We start from the raw sequence: 21948 nt of genomic DNA on the forward strand, positions 1-21948 counted from the left end.
GTCCGATCGGCGCTCTGGTCACTGAGCCTGCACAGGCAAGCTCAATGAGCAGATAGCCTATCACACTGATCAATGCTATGCCTATGGCATAGCAATCATCAGTGTACAAATCAAACTATTGTATATAAATGCCCCCAAAGGGACTTAAAATGTGTAAAAAAAAAAAAAGTTAAAAACACCAATACACTCCCCCAAAGCCCCTCCCCCAATAAAAGTTTAAATCACCCCCCTTTCCCATTATATAAATAAAACATATTAAAATAAATAAACATATAATATACCGTAGCGTGCGTAATTGTCCGATCTATTAAAATATAACAAGCGTCATTGCGAACGGTGAACGGCGTACACGAAAAGAGGGGAAAAAGTGCGCGGATTACCGATTTAATGTTACATTATATTTTTAAAAAGATTTATAAAAGTGATCAAAACGTCCGAGCTACACAAATATGGTATTAATAAAAACTAGAGATCATGATGGAAAAAATGACACCCCATACGGCCCCATAGGTGAAAAAATAAAACCGCTATAAGCGTCACAATAGGCCCATTTTATTAATATTCAATTGCCAAAAAAAAGGATTTCATTAAAAAAAAATATATATATAACATTAGAGAATCTGTGTAACCTGCATATGGTTGTGTTCAGACTGACCTATAGAGTAATAGTATCATGTCGCTGTTACCATATATTACATTACGTAGACACAGGAACCCCCCAAACGTTACCATATTGCATTCTTTTTTACGATTTCACCTATTTATATCTTCATAAATAATATATTTGGGGTTCCGTCATACATGTTATGGTAAAATGAATGACGCCATTACACAGTACAACTATTCCTGTAAAAAACAAGCACTTACATGGCTTGTAGATAGAAAACTGAGAGTGCTAGAGCTCTTAGAAGGGGAGGAGGGAAAAACGGAAACGCAAAGATCAAAATTTGCGTGGTCCACTGGGTCATTTTGGGCCTGGTCCTCAAAGGGTTAAAAATGCTTTTACCTTCCTATGCAAAGTGTCAAACATGGTTTCCCGAGCCCCTGAAATCTGAAAATCCCCTCCCATGCATGACTCTGCTTGTGACTGTCACTCAGGCGGGGATAGCGGTGTGAGGGGGAAGCGGACATATTCCAGCCTATGTCATGCATACAAGGTTTACCTTAGAAAATTTGTTTAACAAGGAGGCAAAAAATCAGTAAACTTGATGGTTGCAGATCAGGTCACAGGAACAGAAGAACATTGTCAAACTCCATTACTCCAGCGTAAGGTGTGGCTGTGACTGGGTGGGCTAGCGGCTTTGCCTGTCCCTTGGTGCTGTTGTGAGTCCTTGGTCACGCTGACCCATATTCCCAGTGTGTCCCACCTAGGATATATTCCCATGGTTATACCAGCCACTCCATAACAGAAGTCACCCTCCCCCACAGGTCCTCATGACCATAATGACCGAACTCTGGAATGACTCAGGGCCCTATTCCACGTGACGATTATCGTTTGCATAATCGTTATCGATAAACAATCCAAACGACCGGTATTGCGAAAGACCTGAGATCGTTCACCCATTTACATGGAACGTAAATCGTTACTTATGATCGTTCTTGTGGTCATCTGGTCATCGCTATTGCGTTCGTCACTACTGCGAACGACAGAACGACGTCTTATTCAATGCGAACGAGCAACGATAAAAATAGGTCCAGGTCTTATTAAACGATCAACGATTTCTCGTTCGGTCTCTAATCGTTAACTGCTATTCAACAGAACGATTATCGCTTAGATTCGAACGACTTAACGATAATCTGAACGATAATCGTCCCGTGGAATAGGGCCCTCATGGTCATTGTCTCTTTCTTTGGAAACTGCTTCTTAGGGTCCTAATACAGTGGGCGATTACTGTACAAATTATCGTTCTATCGTTTGAATTTAAACAATAACCATTTTGTGTAAATGCAGCAACGATCTAACGACCAACGAGAAATCGCTCAATGTTCGATTGATGCTGACACCAAAATCATTGTTAATCGTTCGCTGTAATTCCGCATCTGTTGACTAATCATTCAGTGTAATTCCACATCGTTTCTTCCTTTGCCTGGATCAGATGGAGTAAACGATCGTAGTAACGCTTATAACTAACGACTATCGTTCTGGGTAATATGCTGAACGATTTCTGGTTAGTGATAAACAATCTCATTTGCGATCGATTATCATTAACCATTAAAAATCGCTTTGCCTAGTTTTCTTCTCTCAGCCACACATTGACTCACATCCTGCCAGCAGCTCCTTATATAACCTCCATGCAGTCTCAGAAACAACAGGGCCATCTAATAGTACAACCATTGTGCATACAAGTTCTACAAAAAACACACCACGGTGCCATACAGTATGTACATGATATACTCTACCTACTCTACTCTGTTTTCTTTTCTTTCTGATATCTCATCATGGCGGCTAATGATCCAGTCAGCTTGCATTAGGTAATTGTCAGATTCGGAGACTGTGCATATTGCAGCACTGAGCTGATTATCTCATTTGGCTGGCAGCATCTTGGATGCAAGGTCACATAACAGTCGCTTATTTTTGATGATACAGAAACATTATCAAACATTCGTTCTGTATAGGCATCGTATTATATGGCTGGCCTCATAAGCCCCAAATAGCTGATGAAGAACAAGGATTTAGTGTGAAACAACAGCAACAAAATAGCTGAATCTCCTTAAGGACATAATAGTCTGGAAATGTACCCAGCTGTGTGTGTATGTAGATCCCGCCCTACTGATGGGGCATGTCGGGGTAAAACTGCCAGACTCCTGCACAGACTACAAGTCCCAGCACTTAGCAAAGCTGCCATCTACAGTGTATATGGTGATTGGTAAATCAGGAATCACACAGGGCAGGAGCTACTTTACCAATCAGTTTCCATTATACTTTGTTATATCAGTAACTAAATTGGAACTCCAGTTAAGAAATAGTTAACCCTGTACAATCCTCACCTATAATATAAGCTTATGTGTAATACATTTCTATTACATAAATTGGCTGTTTGTCTGCAGCACATCCTGACTCACAGCCTGAAGCTGCTGAAAATCCTCACTGCCTGCTCCTCCCCCTCCCTTCTGAGACAGAGGTCAAATGATCTCTGTCGTCTGTTTCCAGGCAAGCTGTATCACCTCATCTGTAGCCCCACCCACCACTGACATCACACAGTGATCCGCTGACCAAGGGTGGGGAAACAACAGCCTCTCCTGAGTAGTGTAGGGGAAAGGAGACACTGTTGTCATCTCTCTCTAATCTATCTATGTAGATGAATAGATAGATAGATAGATAGATAGATAGATAGATAGATAGATAGATAGATAGGAGATAGATAGATAGGAGATAGATAGGAGATAGATAGATAGATAGATAGATAGATAGGAGATAGATAGATAGATAGATAGATAGATAGATAGATAGATAGATAGATAGGAGATAGATAGATAGATAGATAGATAGATAGATAGATAGATAGATAGGAGATAGATAGGAGATAGAGAGATAGATAGATAGATAGATAGATAGATAGATAGACAGATAGATAGATAGGAGATAGATAGGAGATAGATAGGAGATAGATAGATAGATAGATAGATAGATAGATAGATAGATAGATAGGAGATAGATAGATAGGAGATAGATAGATAGGAGATAGATAGATAGATAGATAGATAGGAGATAGATAGATAGATAGATAGATAGATAGATAGATAGGAGATAGATAGATAGGAGATAGATAGATAGATAGATAGATAGATAGGAGATAGATAGATAGATAGATAGATAGAGAGATAGATAGATAGATAGATAGATAGATAGATAGATAGGAGATAGATAGGAGATAGAGAGATAGATAGATAGGAGATCTGTGTCTGCTTCCTCTTATAGGCAGTCCTATCTGTATGCTGTTCATTGTTATAGTAGCCATATTCATGTAAATATGGTTTTAACTAGAGATGAGTGAACCTTGAGCACGCTCAAGTTCCTCTAAATCTGAACGCTCTGCATTTGATTACCGGTGGCTGAAGAAGTAGGATGCAGCCCTATAGCTGCCTGGAAAACAAAGATACAGCAATAGACCTATGGCTGTATTCATGTCTTTCAGGACTCCCTAGGGCTGCATCCAACTTCAGCCACCAAAAATCAAATGCAGAGCGTAAAAAAATTAAATTAAAATTACTTCTACAAAGGTGTAAATTACTTCTATTAAAAAAAATCTCCAGTCTTCCAGTACTTATCAGCTGCTGTATGTCCTGCAGGAAGTGGTGTATTCTTTCCAGTCTGGCACAGTGTTCTCTGCTGCCACCTCTGACAGTTCCTGACATGGGCAGAGGGGGCAGCAGAGAGCACTGTGTTAGACTGAAAAGAATACACCACTTCCTGCATGACATACAGCAACTGATACGTACTGGAAGACTGGAAAATTTTAAATAGAAGTAATTTACAAATCTGTATAACTTTCTGACAACTTTCTGTAGTGTACCCTCATGAGTCCAATACTGTAAATACAGACACGCCAAATAAAATGCCTGTTTACGGTATTTCGTCTGGGGCAGGGGCAGAGCTCTGTTCACCCTATGAGGATGATTAGATTTAATATTTAATAGATTTAATAGGTATCCCAGCCAATTCCTAAAGAGTGGGTAAAAGCTGTGAAATGTGGGCACCCCGAGCACTGTGCCCTTGTTCTACCTCCAGCACACGGGCACAGCTGCTGCCGCTATGGGAAAGCAGTGGATTATATTAGAATAACGTCTTGACTTCATTAAATGTACATTTGCCGGTTGTTATTTTAATTGGTGCGGTGCCATCCATTTTTATGAGTTCTGGAACATCTTCTGCGCCCCTTTGGCTCGGCGCGGTACCGCAGGCTGCCAGATCTCACAGCTGTTGGTGTGATTTGCCAGTCTTACTAACACACGGCAACACATTTCCTCTTCATATTATGCAACACTGGGAGAAGCCTTAATCTTATTACACCAAAGCAGATGTTCTTTGATAATTTGATAGACCGCCCTTACCTAGATGTGTTGTAAATAATTTTCTCTTTGATGGTGATTGAGAGACATTTGTGTACACGATACCAGCCCTGATCCAGGCTGCGACAGTCTGACGTCGGGATGCCGAGGAGGATAGTATCATTGTCTGATAACAATGGAAGCAAAAGCAATTTTTTAATTGTTGGCTAGGTTAAAATCTGTTTGATGTTAGGTTCTATAATAGAGGTAAAAGCCCCTTAAAGGGGTACTCCGGGGGGATTCTTTCAAATCAATTGGTTTCAGAAAGTTACATAGATTTGTAATTTACTTCTATTTTAAAATATGAATTTTCTACTTATCAGCTGCTGTATGTCCTGCAGGAAATAGTGTATTATTTCCAGTCTAGAGAGCAGGAGAGGTTTTCTATGGGGACTTGCTGCTGCTCTGGACAGTTCCTGACATGGACAGAGGTGGCAGCAGAGAGCACTGTGTCAGACTGGAGATAATACACCACTTCCTGCAGGACATACAGCAGCTGATAAGTACTGGAAGACTTGATATTTTTAAATAGAAGTAAATAACAAATCTATATTACTAAAACCAGTTTTAATGTTTTTATGTTAAACATTTTTTTTTAAGAATTTTTCTGTCTATATTATAAAATAATCCTGATATCTTGCAGTTCTCATTCTCACCACTGGAGCTACATTTAAGCTGAGACTTCCTGTTGTGTCTGTGGTGATAAGAGGAGGCTGCTGTAAAGTGATCTGTACAGCATTGCAGCATCATGTGACACCAGTAGATAGAGGAGACAATAGCAGCTCCCTGTGGAATGACCTCTTCACAGGTCACAGAGCGCGCTCAGTAATGTCTCACATTCCTCTCAAGGGGACAGAGTCTGTCTATTGTCGTCTATGTCCATGAGTCTTGCTGTAAAGCATGTCACTATGTGCTGTTAAAAACAGCCCAGGCGATATGGCCGCCCCCATAACAATGTACGAACAGGGAAATAAGTAAAAAGTCAGAAAATAGAAACAGATTAGAATAAAAGAACAAGTTTTAGTATCTGACTCTAATCAGTAAAAGAAAATTTAGGTGACACATTCCCTTTAACACAATTGGAGTCTGATGTCCTACATGACCGCGTTCTGCAGATGGTCATTGTTTCTACTGGGTAGAAGAAATCATCATTGTGTCGGAGACACAGGTCATACTTTAGAGGCAGAACTGGCCCAGTTGTCTTGCAGCTTCTGTAGGCCCAATTACCAGGGGTGTCTGTAGATGTGACTTTCTAGATTCACTTATTAGGCTACATGGTGACACGTGTAGTGCAACAGAAAATTTCATCATGTTCATCAAGTCACACAGTTGCCCAGTTTACCTATGTGGAGAGAAGTCTTGCATTGGCAACTGATGGGTTGCAGTCTTACTATGCTGCATGTTGTAATATATCACCATTCACTAGCATTATGTGTGACGTAATAACCAAAAATACTGGAGAAAAACCATAATTTATCAATGTCAGTGAACTAGTTAGTCCTTCTACCGGGAAGGAACAGCTAACCCAAAGGGGGTCTCCTCCATTCAAGGATACCTTCTTCCAACAAGCCACAGTCAAGCATGACATGGCCTGGGAGATACCCAAGCCAGGTATCCATCCACAGACAGGTGTTTCAGGGTATTTGCCCCTCATCAGTGTGGAGCAGGATTCCGGCTAGTGGTAGCAATGCCTAGTAAGTGCATTCGTAGGAATGATAGTTGGCCTCAAGCAGTTCAACTAAAGCACTGCAGAGACACCATCATGTGTTGCTCAACACCAGTGAATCTAGGAACATTGACCCCAGGGGGCAATGTTCCTAGATTAGCTAACATTGAGAAACTCTTGATGGTGTCTTCATGGTGTTTGGATTAACTGTCAATTCTTTAAGTAGTAATCAGAACATCACTGCAAAAAAAAAGCCTTTATATAGTCCCATGAAGAGAAAAACAAAAAGTGTATAGGCCTTGAAATGTGAAAACGCCATTTTTTATTTTTAAAGAAGAGGTTCGGTGAAATTTTTTATTAAAGTATTGTATTGCCCCCCAAAAGTTATACAAATCCCCAATATACACTTATTATGGGAAATGCTTATAAAGTGCTTTTTTCCCTGCACTTACTACTGCATCAAGGCTTCACTTCCTGGATAACACTGTGATTTCACTTCCTGGATAACATGGTGATGTCACTTCCTGGATAACATGGTGATGTCACTTCCTGGATAACATGGTGATGTCACTTCCTGGATAACATGGTGATGTCACTTCCTGGATAACATGGTGATGTCACTTTCTGGATAACATGGTGATTTCACAACCCAACTCCCAGAGCTGTGCGGGCTGTGGCTGCTGGAGAGGATGATGGCAGCGGGACACTGAGGGACAGAGAGCACTGGAGGGACACTGAGCATCCCTCTGCCATCATCCTCTCCAGCAGCCACAGCCCGCACAGCTCTGGGAGTCGGGTCGTGACCATTTTATCCAGGAAGTGACATCATCATGTTATACAGGAAGTGACATCACCATGTTATCCAGAAAGTGACATCACCATGTTATCTAGGAAGTGACATCACTATGTTATCCAGGAAGTGAAATCACAGTGTTATCCAGGAAGTGAAGCCTTGATGCAGTAGTAAATGCAGGAAAAAAAGCAGAGAATAAAGTTATAAATATATACTCACCGGCCACTTTATTAGGTACACCGTGCTAGTAACGGGTGGTCTTCTGCTGCTGTAGCCCATCTGCCTCAAAGTTGGAGGTACTGTGCGTTCAGAGATGCTCTTCTGCCTACCTTGGTTGTAACGGTTGGCTATTTGAGTCACTGTTGCCTTTCTATCAGCTCGAACCAGTCTGCCCATTCTCCTCTGACCTCTGGCATCAACAAGGCATTTCCGCCCACAGAACTGCCGCTCACTGGATGTTTTTTCTTTTTCGGACCATTCTCTGTAAACCCTAGAGATGGTTGTGCGTGAAAATCCCAGTAGATCAGCAGTTTCTGAAATACTCAGACCAGCCCTTCTGGCACCAACAACCATGCCACGTTCAAAGGCACCAAATCACCTTTCTTCCCCATACTGATGCTCGGTTTGAACTGCAGGAGATTGTCTTGACCATGTCTACATGCCTAAATGCACTGAGTTGCCGCCATGTGATTGGCTGATTAGAAATTAAGTGGTAATGTGCAGTTGGACAGGTGTACCTAATAAAGTGGCCGGTGAGTGTAGCTTTCAATATGTGGACTGGGGAAATTTTTATCATCCATATAAATAACATTTTTCAAGACTATCATACAGTAACTGCTTATTTTGAATGTCCTGTTGATAGAATTCTGCATTTCAATCCATCGGATTAGGATGTATCTTGGTGTAGGTTAGGACTACATTGTGACCTTGATTGCACAACACAAAGATTGTTCTTTTTTTTTTTTTTTTTTTCATTATTTGCCATGCAGAATATATAAAGAGATAGAGTTAGAGTTAGAGATAGAGGATATTTTTAGAGTTCAGGACATTACAGATGCGGCAATAACAAATAGTTGTAGTTTTGCTGTGTATGTTTTCTATAAAAAGTACTTTCATAATGGGAAAATGTGTAGTTTTATTTTTTTTTTTGGGGGGGGGAGTTCTTTAAATTATATATTACTAAACTTTACTTTTTATTACACTAAAAATGCAGTCTGCAAATTGCTCATATAGTATACAGCACTTCTACTGTATTATGTCTGGCAGCTTAAAGACCTACCCATACTGACTATACTGTAGTTACTATAGATAAGTAGAGAGGGCACCCACCATTACTCGAAAAGTCCTTTATTTATGTTTATTCAGCAAGTCAGTTCCATGTCGAGCTGTAGCAGGCGGCATACACGCCAACAACCCCAATGATCAAGTGTAACAGCTGTTTTGTGTGCATGCGCACTTCCTCAGACTTCTGGAAAAGTGTGCACAAAACAGATGTTATGTTTGATCTCAGGGGTTGGTGGCGTCTAACAAAATGGTGTCTGTGTAGACCGGGGATGGGGAGTCTTTAGCCTTTCAGCTGCTGCAAAACTACATTTCCCATCATGCCTGGACAGCTAAAGGCAAAGGCTGTAGACATTTCATTATTTTATACTAATATCTAACTAAAGTTTTCTGCTCTATTTTTGAGTTGAATGTGTATAAAATGTATGTATGGGATATCTGGAATATGCTTCTACTTGCTTATACTTGTTTGCCTTTTCTTTAGGGCCGATGAAGTGGGTATGATAATGACCAATCTTGAAAAAGCTCACCGGGTAAGTACTGTGCCAGCGTTATTGTTCAGCTCATATATCGCTGTTATTGTTATGAGCTCTGAACATATATGTATATGCCAAGCAGTGCACTATGGGACACACAATATATGTCATAGGGAGTTGTATGTGCACAATTATCTATTATACAGGGTGGTCCAAAAGTAGGTGGACAGTATGTGTAAAAGGGGGGGAGTTATCAAACATGGTGGCTCAGTCGCCCCTAGCAACCAATCAGATTCCACCTTTCAACTTCCAAAGAATATGTGAGAAATAAATAGTGGAATCTGATTGGTTGCTAGGGGCAACTGGGCCACCATGTTTGATAAATTTCCCCCTTTATAACCCTATTACACTTACTGTCCACCGACTTTTGGACCACCCTGTATATCTACAATCTGTATCACTTCTATAGTAGGAAATAAGGAAAACGATAAGGAAATCCAACCCTCCCCCACCGCTCTCTCAGTGTATGAGCACAATCCAGGCCCGGCCTGTCATGTCCTCCCTTCCTAAATAGTTGTTTCCTGTTACCATGAAGATGCATAGGAGCTGTAGACGCAATACGGACATTTTCTAACCAATTTTTTTTTTTCTGGACACATTGGACCAATAGAAAGAAACAGAACATAACTTTAAGGCTATGTACACACAAAGTTTTTCGAGGTGAAAATATGACCATTTTTAGGGACGTAAATAATGCTTATATACAGCAGTAATGATCAAAATACGGACATATACTTGCCACTGTTGTGTGAACATATATACTAAAATATATGATGAACATTACATTAAAGGGGGACTCCACAGAAAAAAAATCAACTGATGCCAGAGAGCTATATTGATTTGTAAATTACTTCTATTTAAAAAAAAAAATCTTCCAGTACTTATCAGCTGCTGTATGTCCTGCAGGAAGTGGTGTATTTTTTCCAGTCTGACACACTGCTCTCTGCTGCCACCTCTGTCCATGTCAGGAACTGCCCAGAGCAGCAGCAAATCCCCATAGAAAACGTCTCCTGCTCTGGACAGTTCCTGACATGGACAGAGGTGGCAGCAGAGAGCCTGAAAATAATACACCACTTCCTATAGGACATACAGCAGCTGATAAGTACTGGAAGTCTGGAGATTTTTAAATAGGAGTAAATTACAAATCTGTATGACATTCTAAAGCCAGTTGATTTCAAAGAAAAATTTCATGAGTTCCCCTTTAAGCATAGCATACTTCTTGGTTGATGGAGCATTCAGCTGTTTTCCTAATCAGTGGTATAGTCTTCCTGGTGTCCTAGAGCGGCCCTTTACCCTCATGTATGGCCCATAATCAGCATAATACAATGCAAAGTGACCCAGTGTGTATTCTTACAGCCCAAGATGATGATTATTCCATGACACAAGGATGACGTCATGGGTGGCATCATTTTACATTCTTCTTATATGTCTGGCTTGTGCTGATGACGGCCATCTATTTTCCTGTCTTTTTCAGAGAGCAGAAGCTGCTCAGAGGGAGGTTGAGAGTCTCAGGGAGCAATTATCATCTGTTAATAATTCCATTAGACTGACCTGTTGTTCTCCGCCAGGATCTGCTCCGCTAAGTTCTTCTGTGAGTGTTTCTTCAAGGAGTTCTGTAGTTGCAATGTTATATACTTAAATATCTTTTTTTGTACAGACAAGTAGAACAGACTCGGACTTGCCCATAGGGGAGCAGGGGAATCCCCTGGTGGGCCCCTGAGCATGAGGTGGGGGTCCCTGTTTAGCAGCTTCAGGATGACACATAATCCCCCAGAACTGCTGCATACACCTGTCACCTGGTCACCCACTGCCTCTATATAGTAATTAGGGGTTTCAGCTTTATATATAGAGGCAGGGGGTGACAGGCAGCAGCATGTACAGTGCAGAATAAGCCCATCCCCTCTACACTCCCCCACCTCCTCCTCTCAGGCTGCCTCCATCTGCTCTATGTGCTGCTGCTGACAGTCAGGACACAGGAGGAGGGAAGCGAGTGAAGCAGCTCCTGGATCTGACAGCATGTAAGCTGTACCTGGTACGTTCCTGTACCAGAGGTATACAAGTACAGTATGTGAGTCTGTGTGTATGGTGCATGTGTGTGTACTATGTATACATATAGGTAATGTGCATTTCTTTATAGCTGTGTATGATCTGTGTAAATACATATTGTGGGTGTGGGTGTGTGCACTATGTATGCATCTAGGTAATATGCATTTCTTAATATCTGTGTATGATGTATGGTCACATACACAGCTCTGTGCAACATCGCTATAGTAGTGTAAAAGGTTTGGCACTGGTTATATCTGGTGTACATAGGATGGGACCATAGAATCTAATTCACAGGTGAGCCTAAGGCACCCCAGTCCGACACTGTGTAGACTACATGGACTTTTTCTCGTACTCGGCTTTGTTTAGGGGTTTCCTAAAGGACTATTAGGAGCCAAACAGATGGTAAAATGTAAAAAGATGCTCATTCATACACAAGAAGCACAGCCGCCATGTTTGTACCAGGAATCGGGTCCATGAACTGCATTTAGAAGCCCTGAAAAATAATTCTCAGATTGTTGTCCGTGCAAGATATGGAGGAATAGGTAGCAGGCCTGGAAAGGTGGCGGACAACCACTGTGGGAACACTATCATCTATCATTGGTTATCACTAGAGATCAGCCAACCAGACTTCCCAAACCGAGATTTGTTCAGAACTTTGCAAAAAGTTTGGTTCAGTTCTGAACTAAGCTTTTTGCAAAGTTCAGAACAACTTTCTCACCTGCCCTGCACTCCCCCGGTGTCCTCCTCTGGGTTTATGGTCCCTGCAGCTGCCAAAATCTCATTCAGCTAATCACTGACTGAGATGGGACAGCGCCACTGCCAGTGATTGGCTGAATGGGATGTCAGTGGCTGTCACTCAAGACAAGAGTGACAGCCCACTTAGCCAGCCGCTGGCTGCATCACTGTCCCGTGTCAGTCAGTCAATGGTCGACCAAGTGGCTGTCACTTACTCTCAAGACAAGAGTGACAGCCCACTTAGCCAGCCGCTGGCTGCATCACTGTCCTGTGTCAGTCAGTCAATGGTCGACCAAGTGGCTGTCACTTACTCTCAAGACAAGAGCGACAGCCCACTTAGCCAGCCGCGGCAGCAGTGATTGGCTGAATGGGATATTGGTGGCTGTGGGGACTGGAGAAAAACGACACCGGGGACACCAGGACAGGTAAGTATAGATGAGTAAATTTTTGGAACTGCACTAAAAAAGCTAAATGCCGCAATCGTTTAGCTATTTTAGTGCGGTTTGTTTAAAGTTTAGGATGAACCCAAACTTTACACCAAAGTTCAATAAATTTAAGTTTTGAAAAAATTGCTCATCTCTAGTTATTACCCACAAACCGACTATGGAATCTGCAGTATATGGTGAAAGGGAACCAGACATATGTGGCCTATGCTGAGAACAAGAAGACTCTTTGGGGCAGTCTGACTTTTATGGTGAGCAGTTTGCACAGCTAATACCTATAGCTGGTGTTTGGCCCAGCAAGTGTCTGCTATGAGAAAATAACAATATCTTTCTGGAATATCTCCAGGGAGTTTAAAGGGATTATACATGCACCTAAGGGTCCATTTACACAGAAAGATTATCATGACAGATTATCTGCCAAAGATTTGAAGCCAAAGCCAGGAATGGATTTGAAAAGAGGTGAAATCCCAGTCTTTCCTTTATGACCTGTTCTCTCTTTATAGTCTGTTCCTGGCTTTGGCTTCAAATCTTTGGCAGATAATCTTTCTGTGTAAATGGACCCTAAATTAATGTTAATTCTCTATTATCATCGTAACAAGGTGTTTTATTTTTCCTTTTTTTTTAGGATAAAAGTGGCTTCTCACTATGTTCTGGATCTCATTTAGAATCAGCTTTAGCTTCTAAAGACAGAGAAATTTTAAGACTCCTTAAAGATATCCAGCATCTCCAGAACGCTATACAAGAACTGGAAGAGTCTTCATCTAATCAAATAGCTGAACTAGAACAACAACTTCTCATCAAAACAGAAGCCATAGAGGTACAAACATTATTTGTTTCCTTTTCAAATCAACTGGTTTCAGAAAGTTATATAAATTTGTATTTTACTTCTATTAAAAAAATCTCCATTCTTCCATTACTTATCAGCTGCTGTATGTCCTGCAGGAAGTGATGTTTTCTTTCCAGTCTGACACAGTGCTCTGCTGCCACCTCTGTCCATGTCAGGAACTGTCCAGAACAGTATCAAATTCCCATAGAAAACCTCTCCTGCTCTGGACAGTTCCTGACATGGACAGACGTGGCAGCAGAGAGCACTGTGTCAGACTGGAAAGAATACAACACTTCCTGCTGGACATACAGCAGCTGATAAGTACTGGTAGGCAGTACAATTTTTAAATAGAAGTAATTTACAAATTTGTATAATTTTGTGGCACCAGTTGATTTTAATCTTGATTAATTTGGCCTCTGAGCCATAAATGTAAGGGCACGCACATGCAGGATGATGACAGGGAGACCAGTGCTGATCCCAGGCAGTTGTCACCAATCCTCAAGCCCTTGGAGCTCCACACACCTTCTCCCCCACTACTACCCAAGAGCCCGAAGCAGATGGGGACCAGGCGGCCTGCAGCTACCCCCTTATCCCACTGCTCCTTATTGCTCTTATTATTGAGCCTGCTTACTCCCAATATGTTTTTCAGCTTTTTAACACTATGGAATAGCCTGTGGGCAGCATAACAGTATACTTACCTATTTATACTTACCTATATACATAAGACCTGACCTGGACCTGACTTACTATATTCTCCTTTTCACAGAAACTGGAAGAAAAGTTGCAAAGTCAGTCAGATTACGAAGAAATTAAAACGGAGTTAAGGTGAGATTCATCCGTCCCTCTATCCGTCTGATTAATAATGCGCCGTGGGGAACACTCCGCGCTTCCAGCTTTATAATGCAATAAATAAGACGGCGGTGTCACTGGGGGTTGTTTATACCGATTACAGTGCTGTATATATTTACCCTTCCGTCGTGCACAAAATACATATCCATCTGTTATTTTATAAAACCGGGTATAAATCTAGTGGAAGCGTTAAGTGAAGCGCTGCTCCGAGCGTCTATCATCCTTATTTACATCAGCGAGGGGCAGCCATACAGTTTAGGCAGATTATTTCCTTACCTCCTGATCTGTTACCCCAGAGAAAGCGTCATTCTTCTAATAATGACTAAATGTCAGATCTGTAGAATTGCAGCCATCGTTTTCTCTGCGGAGACTGATCCTGTGTTATGGAGCGCAGCTTCTCTCTTATTGTGCACGCTCCACAAAAAGATGGCAGAAGAAAGGTTTTACATAATATAATTTTATTAAAAACCCCATTTTCACCAGCCAGTTAGAGGGAACCTGTTATTACTTCCATGCTGCCTGAACCAATTTCCTGAATTTGCCTGAATTTCAGTGCCCTGTAAGAGCATTCGATGGTGGTCTAGTGGCCAGATCAGCTTCCTGGCCTGGGCCTCAGCAACGTAATGACACGGTTCAGGCTCGGCAGCCCCTAGCCCCTAGTAATCAATCGCCGATTACATTGATTAATGCAGTATACATGTACTGCATTGATCCTATGACAAATCAGTGCATTTCTCATATGAGTCCCCCCATAATAAAAGTTTAGATCACTCCCCCCCATTCCTATTATATAAATCAAAAGATATAAACAAAAATACTAAGCATATGATTTGTGGAATCACCAAAACTATTAAATGATCACATTCCTGATCTCACACGGTACACAGTGTAAGCGCATACATATTGTCGGTTTTGCAGCATATGTTATTGAAAAATTTAATTTGTCATTACAAAAAATTGCAAGCGCTTTGCTTTTTAAAATTAGCTGCATACTTAAAGGGATTATCCAGTGTTAGAAAAACATGGCCACTTTCTTCCAGACAGCACCGCTCTTGTCTCCAGTTTGGGTGAAGGTTTTGCAATTAATTTCCAATTTGAAGTGAATAAAGCTTTATTGCAAACCGCCTCTAAGTTGGAGACAAGAGCGGTGCTGTCTCTGGAAGAAAGCGGACATGTTTTTCTAACACTGGATAACCCCTTGAAAGGTTTAATAACTCCATGTATTATAGCATACTGCATTTTTCCTTCCAAACCTTATTATGCCCTAGATTTTTCCATATTGGGTTCAACATAGGAATACACAGCACACAAGGCATGCACAATCTTAATGCCATACATCTACATACATACATCTATAGGCAGTGCATTATACTGCCATACATCTACATACATACAACTATATGCCATACATAATACCACCATACATCTACATACATACATCTATAGGCAGTGCATTATACTGCCATACATCTACATACATACATCTATATGCCATACATAATACCACCATACATCTACATACATACATCTATAGGCAGTGCATTATACTGCCATACATCTACATACATACATCTATATGCCATACATAATACCACCATACATCTACATACATACATCTATGGGCCATGCATAATACTGCCATACATCTACATACATACATCTATAGGCCATACATTATACTGCCATACACATACATACATACATCTATAGGCCATACATTATACTGCCATACACATACATACATACATCTATAGACAATACATAATACTGCCATACATCTACATACATACATACATCTATATACCATACATAATACCACCATACATCTACGTACATACATCTATAGGCCATACATAATACCACCATAAATCTACATACATACATCTATAGGCCAAACATAATACTGCCATACATCTACATACATACATCCATAGGCCATGCATAATACCGCCATACATCTACATACATACATTTATACGCCATACATCTACATACATACATCTATAGGCCGTACATAATACTGCCATACATCTACATACATACATCTCTAGGCCATGCATAATACCGCCATACATCTACATACATACATTTATATGCCATACATCTACATACATACATAGGCCATGCATAATACTGCCATACATCTACATACATACATCTGTAGGCCATACATAATACTGCCATACATCTATATGCATACATCTATAGGCCATACATAATACTGCCATACATCTACATACATACATCTATAGGCAATACATAATACTGCCATACATCTACATACATATATCTATATGCCCTACATAATACCACCATACATCTATATGCCATACATAATACTGCCATACATCTACATACATACATCTATAGGCCATACATAATACTGCCATACATCTACATACATATATCTATATGCCATACATAATACCGCCATACATCTACATGCATACACCTATATGCCATACATAATACCGCCATACATCTACATACATACATCTATAGGCCATACATAATACTGCCACACACATACATACACCTATAGGCCATACATAATACCGCCATACACATACATACATCTATATGACATACATGTGGATTATCAGCTATTTAGTGGTTGATGCGACAGTGTAGCCGCTTTTTGTTGCCCCCCCCTACAGTCACACATGGTCCCAGGCAGACTGATAGCTGTTTTTCTGGTGGGGGGACACAATGTAGTCACATCAGTCCTTAGTGCTGCAAATCTGTTTCGGAGAAAGCAATCTAATAGTTTCTGATTGATTGAAGCGCAGTCTCTGACCACAGACTATGAAGTGCCCGGGGTCCCTGAGGCTTCTAGAAATCAGTACCAAAACTCTGTCTCATTGTCACTGAGGGAATAGAGGGCAGCACATCTGACAGGCGGGTTAGAAATGTGTAGGATCATTGTCTTGCCGCGTAGCGTCTGGATTCCTGCGGGAGCCGGTGACAAGCTCCATCCCAGACCCTGGAGAGCGGCACTTCACTCTCATCCCATACAACACATGTCATTCTGATGATGTATTAAACCATCCAATGTACACAGTCAGAATGACAAGACGCACCATCTCTACAATGTAAGGAATCATTAGGACGCCATGCACACGGTATAGTTACTATTGCACTTACTGCTGTAGATTCAGTACACTGGACGGTGAGAGTGTTTCTAGCTTTATAGGCAGAATATATTGTAATATAGAGGGTTATTGGGATTGACTTTAACAAGACCAACCAATAAGACATTACTTAAAGGGGAAGGTGCCATAAAATGTTATTTAGATTTAAAGTGTCAGTCATCAGAAAAAACTTTTAACGTCATAGAGAGATATCAAAAGTTTTGATCAGTCCAGTGTTCAGACCCGTACCGATCAGAAGAAGGAGTCGGGAGAGGATGGCGTGCATTGTGATAGACTTAGGGCCGTATTATACGGAACAATTATCATTCGAAAAATTGTTAAATCGTTCGGATGTGAACGATAATTGTTTAGTGTAGAAACAGACAACGATTAAACAACCAACAAAAAAAATCGTTGTTTGTTTAATAGAATTTGGATTTATTTTTATCGTTGATCTTTGCAAATCGTTCACATGTAATAGGACGACGTTTGGTCGTTTGCAGTAGCGGCGAACGCAGTGGCGATGACAGGACGAACACAATACCGATTATAAGTAACGATCACCGTTCCGTGTAATTGGATAAACGATTTGAGTAAACGATTATTGTGCGAAAAATCGTTATATCGTTCGAATTTAAACGATAATCGTTTTGTGTAATTGCAGGCAACGATTGAAAAATCGTTCGTATGTCGTTGATTGTTGATTTAGATCTGAACCTAAAATTATCGTTAATCATTCGCTGTAATTCCACATTCGTTCGCTCAAGTTCCGCAGTTTTTCACTACTCATTCAGTGTAATTGCACATTGTTGATTGTTTTGCTGGTATCATAAGGAATAAACGATCATAGTAACAATCGCAATAACGATCGTAACTAACGACCATCGTTCTGTGAAAATAGAGATGAGCGAACCTGAACTTTGATTAGCGGTGGCTGCTGAAGTTGGATAAAGCCCTAAGGCTATGTGGAAATCATGGATATAGTCATTGGCTGTATCCATGTTTTCCAGACAACCTTAGAGCTTTATCCAAGTTCAGCAGCCCCAGCTAATCAAATACCGAACAATCGGGTTCGCTCATCCTAATGGTAAACTATTTCAGGTTACCGATAAACAATCTCGTTTGCGATCGTTTATCGTTAGTCGTTAAAAAGTGCTCCGTGTAATAGGACCCTTAGAGCCCAACTTATTGTTTGAAAAATCGTTATATCATGTAATTGCAGGCAACAATTAAATTAAATACGGCTAGATGGTATTCGCCCATCAGCTCAGCCAGAGATGCTAGTGTCGGGACGTCAGTGCTTGTCCAGCACACAGGTGTGATGTTGGTACCTGCTTTGTTTATCTGGGCTTAGCTAAGTGTCCAGGGTGTCCCAGTTACCTGCACTGTGAGATAGGATACGTAGACCTTCTTTTTGGTAGCTTTTTCCTATCCAGGCTAGTTCCTCTTGTACTCAAGATACTGCTCTGCGCTTTGTAGACTCTGTGTTCTCGGGGTGTGTTCTCTTTGAAGTGCTTAGCACTGCATACTGAATGTGATTGTAGTAGAGAAAGAACTGGTTGTCTCTAGCTGCATCTATACACGTGAGTGTCTAGACTAGACTGACCCGCTTGTCCCTGACAGGGGTCCTGGCATAAGCCAGGCCCTGGCTTAACTACTGCAGGAACAGCTGTTTTTGCATCTTCCCTCTCTGAGAATCTGGATAAGACTAACTGTGCACTTCCTCCACCATGTAACTCCTCGTACAGGGGCCTAAAGTGAACTTCCCTAAAGATGCCCATTATACCCATCTGTTATGTGTATGCACCTTGTACAGAATATACACAATACAACATCTCCTCTTTTAGTGTTTTCATTGCTTGTTTTCTATGGACCTTCTGCATGTATCATCTATGACACCTGATATAACTCTGTCTCGTTCTTACAGCATATTGAAAGCTATGAAGTCCGCTACATCCAGCTGTGATCTCGCCCCGGTACGTAACTTTAATGTAAGAACTTCTACATTGCTGGATATATATATATATATATATATATATATATATATATATATCAGCCCCTAATAACGTGTTCCTATTACTTATTGCAGGAGACGTCCAAAGCAGAAGACAGCGTCTCGGTCAAAAAAGAGACTTTTTACCCTTCCCAGACTTATCCTATAGAGAAGCCGAGCACTGTCCCCCGCTGTGGTACGTGCAGGATACTTGTATCCATTAACCAGCTGAGCGTTTACTATGATCCTACTTAATGTAATGGAAGTCAATGGAAAAATGGATCAAAACGGATGCACAAAAATGTATACTGTTTTTCCATCTGATGAAAAAACAGATTGCAAAAATGTATTGTGAACCTAGCCTGACATAAAAGCAAAAAAACAACAGTAAAAAAAAGATTTAAAAAGCAGGAGTATTTTTTAATCTATAAATATGTTTTATTAAAGTTTATGGAAGAGCAGTTATCAGTGCACACATTAAAGGGGTTATCCAGCGTGGGGCTATTTTTTGATGTGGCCGGGGAGGAGGTGGCTGAAAGAAAAGACGTCCACTCACCACGCTGGATAACCCCTTTAAATAAATAGGCGTCAGTCAGGCCAACACTGGAATTAATAATGCAATGGTGGCCACTTTTCTGTAGACTTTAAGGCTATGTTTTCACTATGGGATCATAGCGGGAAAAGGCGACCGCCTGTTAAAGGGTTTTTCCGATTTAACCTTACATGTCCTCCAATCACTGCTACAACATGGTGGTGGTATAACAGGATGTGCAAGCTCCTTCCCCACATGTTTATTGGCTAATAAAGACACCAAACATGCGGGGAAGAGACTTGACCTTTGACCCGAACACGGAGCTGTGCCGCGCATGCTCGATCAACACAAATCATTGTTATTATGTTGTGTATTATTTTACAGTCCTGTTTTTTGATCTTGTTAGATGAAGATCATTCCCAAGACGCCACAAAGGATCTTACGCCAGCTGAAAGGCCATATTCAGTCTCTCCTTTGACAAGAGACCGAGTATCTACGCCCAGCCCTGCCCCGTCTCTGTTAGAGACATCATATGGAAGCAAAGTCCGTAGAACCTTTTGCCCGTCTTCCGCTTACAGCGATAGCGAACAATTATCGGGGGAACCGGCCCTCAAGAATCAAGTTACGTCTCCACTGCTCAAGACTGAAAGTAACAACATTCATTCATTTCAATCTCCGTTTTACACACTGAAATCCAATATCCAGCACAATCACCAGTCATCGGGCAACCAGGATTCGAGCTCACAAAGCGACCAGTCCGAAGGCACCAACTCCAGCTCCATAGATGATGAACCTCTAGACACCTCAGAAATTGCCTTTCAAGTTAAGGAGCAGCTACTGAAACATAACATCGGACAGCGAGTCTTTGGCCACTATGTCCTGGGCCTCTCCCAGGGGTCAGTAAGCGAGATCCTGGCCCGTCCCAAACCTTGGCGGAAACTCACTGTGAAAGGGAAGGAGCCCTTCATTAAGATGAAGCAGTTTCTTTCAGATGAACAGAATGTTTTGGCTCTAAGAACTATTCAAGTGCGGCAAAGAGGTGAGTTGTCTTCTCGGTACTCTCACCCATACAAGTTTTTACTCTAGTTCTGTAGTCTAAAGGCCTTTTTACATAGGGGTACTCCGGACAAAAAATATTCTTATAAATCAACTGGTGTCAGAAAGTTAAATAGATTTGTAATTTACTTCTATTTAAAAGTTTCAAGTCTTCCAGTACTTATCAGCTGCTGTTTGTCCTGCAGGAAGTGGTGTATTCTTTCCAGTCTGACACAGTGCTCTCTGCTGCCACCTCTGTCCATGTCAGGAACTGTCCAGAGCAGCAGCAAATCCCCATAGAAAACCTCTCCTGCTCTGGACAGTTCCTGACATGGACAGAGGGGCAGCAGAGAGCACTGTGTCAGACTGGAGAGAATACAGCACTTCCTGCAGGACATACAGCAGCTGATAAGTACTGGAAGACTGGAGATTTTTAAATAGAAGTAAATGACAGATCTATATAACTTTCTGAAACCAGTTGATTTGAAAGAAAAATAATTCACTGGAAAGAAAAAGATTTTCACCCCTTTAATAACACATTGAAGGTAAAGAAGAGGAAATTTAGGCCTGAACACCTTAAATTGTTAATGACTTTGCTTCATCATTACTCAGGAAGCATTACACCAAGAATCCGAACACCAGAAACAGGATCGGATGACGCCATCAAAAATATTCTGGAGCAAGCAAAAAAAGAGATTCAGTCTCAGAAAGGAGGTGAGTCTACAATCCATCGCTTTTGATTTTGTAATATTCTGTTTGTCACCTCCTATTGCTTAGGCTAGGTACACACTGCGTTTTCAGCATCCGTTTAACGGATCCGGGGTTTTTTAACGTCCAGAAAAATAGGGTCAGCAACGTTTTTTGGTCCGTTTTGGTCCGCCAAAAAAACGGATCCGTATTTTTTTTTTTATAATGGAAGTCAATGGGAAAAAACGGATGCACACAAATGAATCCGTTTTTTGCAATCCGTTTTTCATGCGTTTTTTTTGCAAAAAACGGATGCGTTAAACGGATGCTGAAAACGCAGTGTGAA

General features: G+C 41.1%; 1 protein-coding gene across 3 annotated transcripts in view; it reads left to right on the forward strand.

The window, feature by feature from the left end:
- The window catches only part of CUX2 (cut like homeobox 2), a 283672-nt gene that overhangs the window by 246639 nt on the left and 15085 nt on the right, over positions 1–21948 (forward strand). For 2 of the 3 annotated variants that reach the window (XM_069960776.1, XM_069960778.1), the window contains 8 exons: positions 9274–9322; positions 10800–10916; positions 13175–13366; positions 14142–14200; positions 19283–19331; positions 19445–19544; positions 20287–20919; positions 21528–21629. In XM_069960776.1, the coding sequence (XP_069816877.1) occupies positions 9274–9322; positions 10800–10916; positions 13175–13366; positions 14142–14200; positions 19283–19331; positions 19445–19544; positions 20287–20919; positions 21528–21629 (1301 nt within the window). The remainder of the gene's footprint in view (positions 1–9273; positions 9323–10799; positions 10917–13174; positions 13367–14141; positions 14201–19282; positions 19332–19444; positions 19545–20286; positions 20920–21527; positions 21630–21948) is intronic. The other variant, XM_069960777.1, reaches the window with a different exon arrangement.

The sequence above is a fragment of the Dendropsophus ebraccatus genome, chromosome 3, assembly GCF_027789765.1.
Source record: "Dendropsophus ebraccatus isolate aDenEbr1 chromosome 3, aDenEbr1.pat, whole genome shotgun sequence".
Lineage (NCBI taxonomy): Eukaryota > Metazoa > Chordata > Amphibia > Anura > Hylidae > Dendropsophus > Dendropsophus ebraccatus.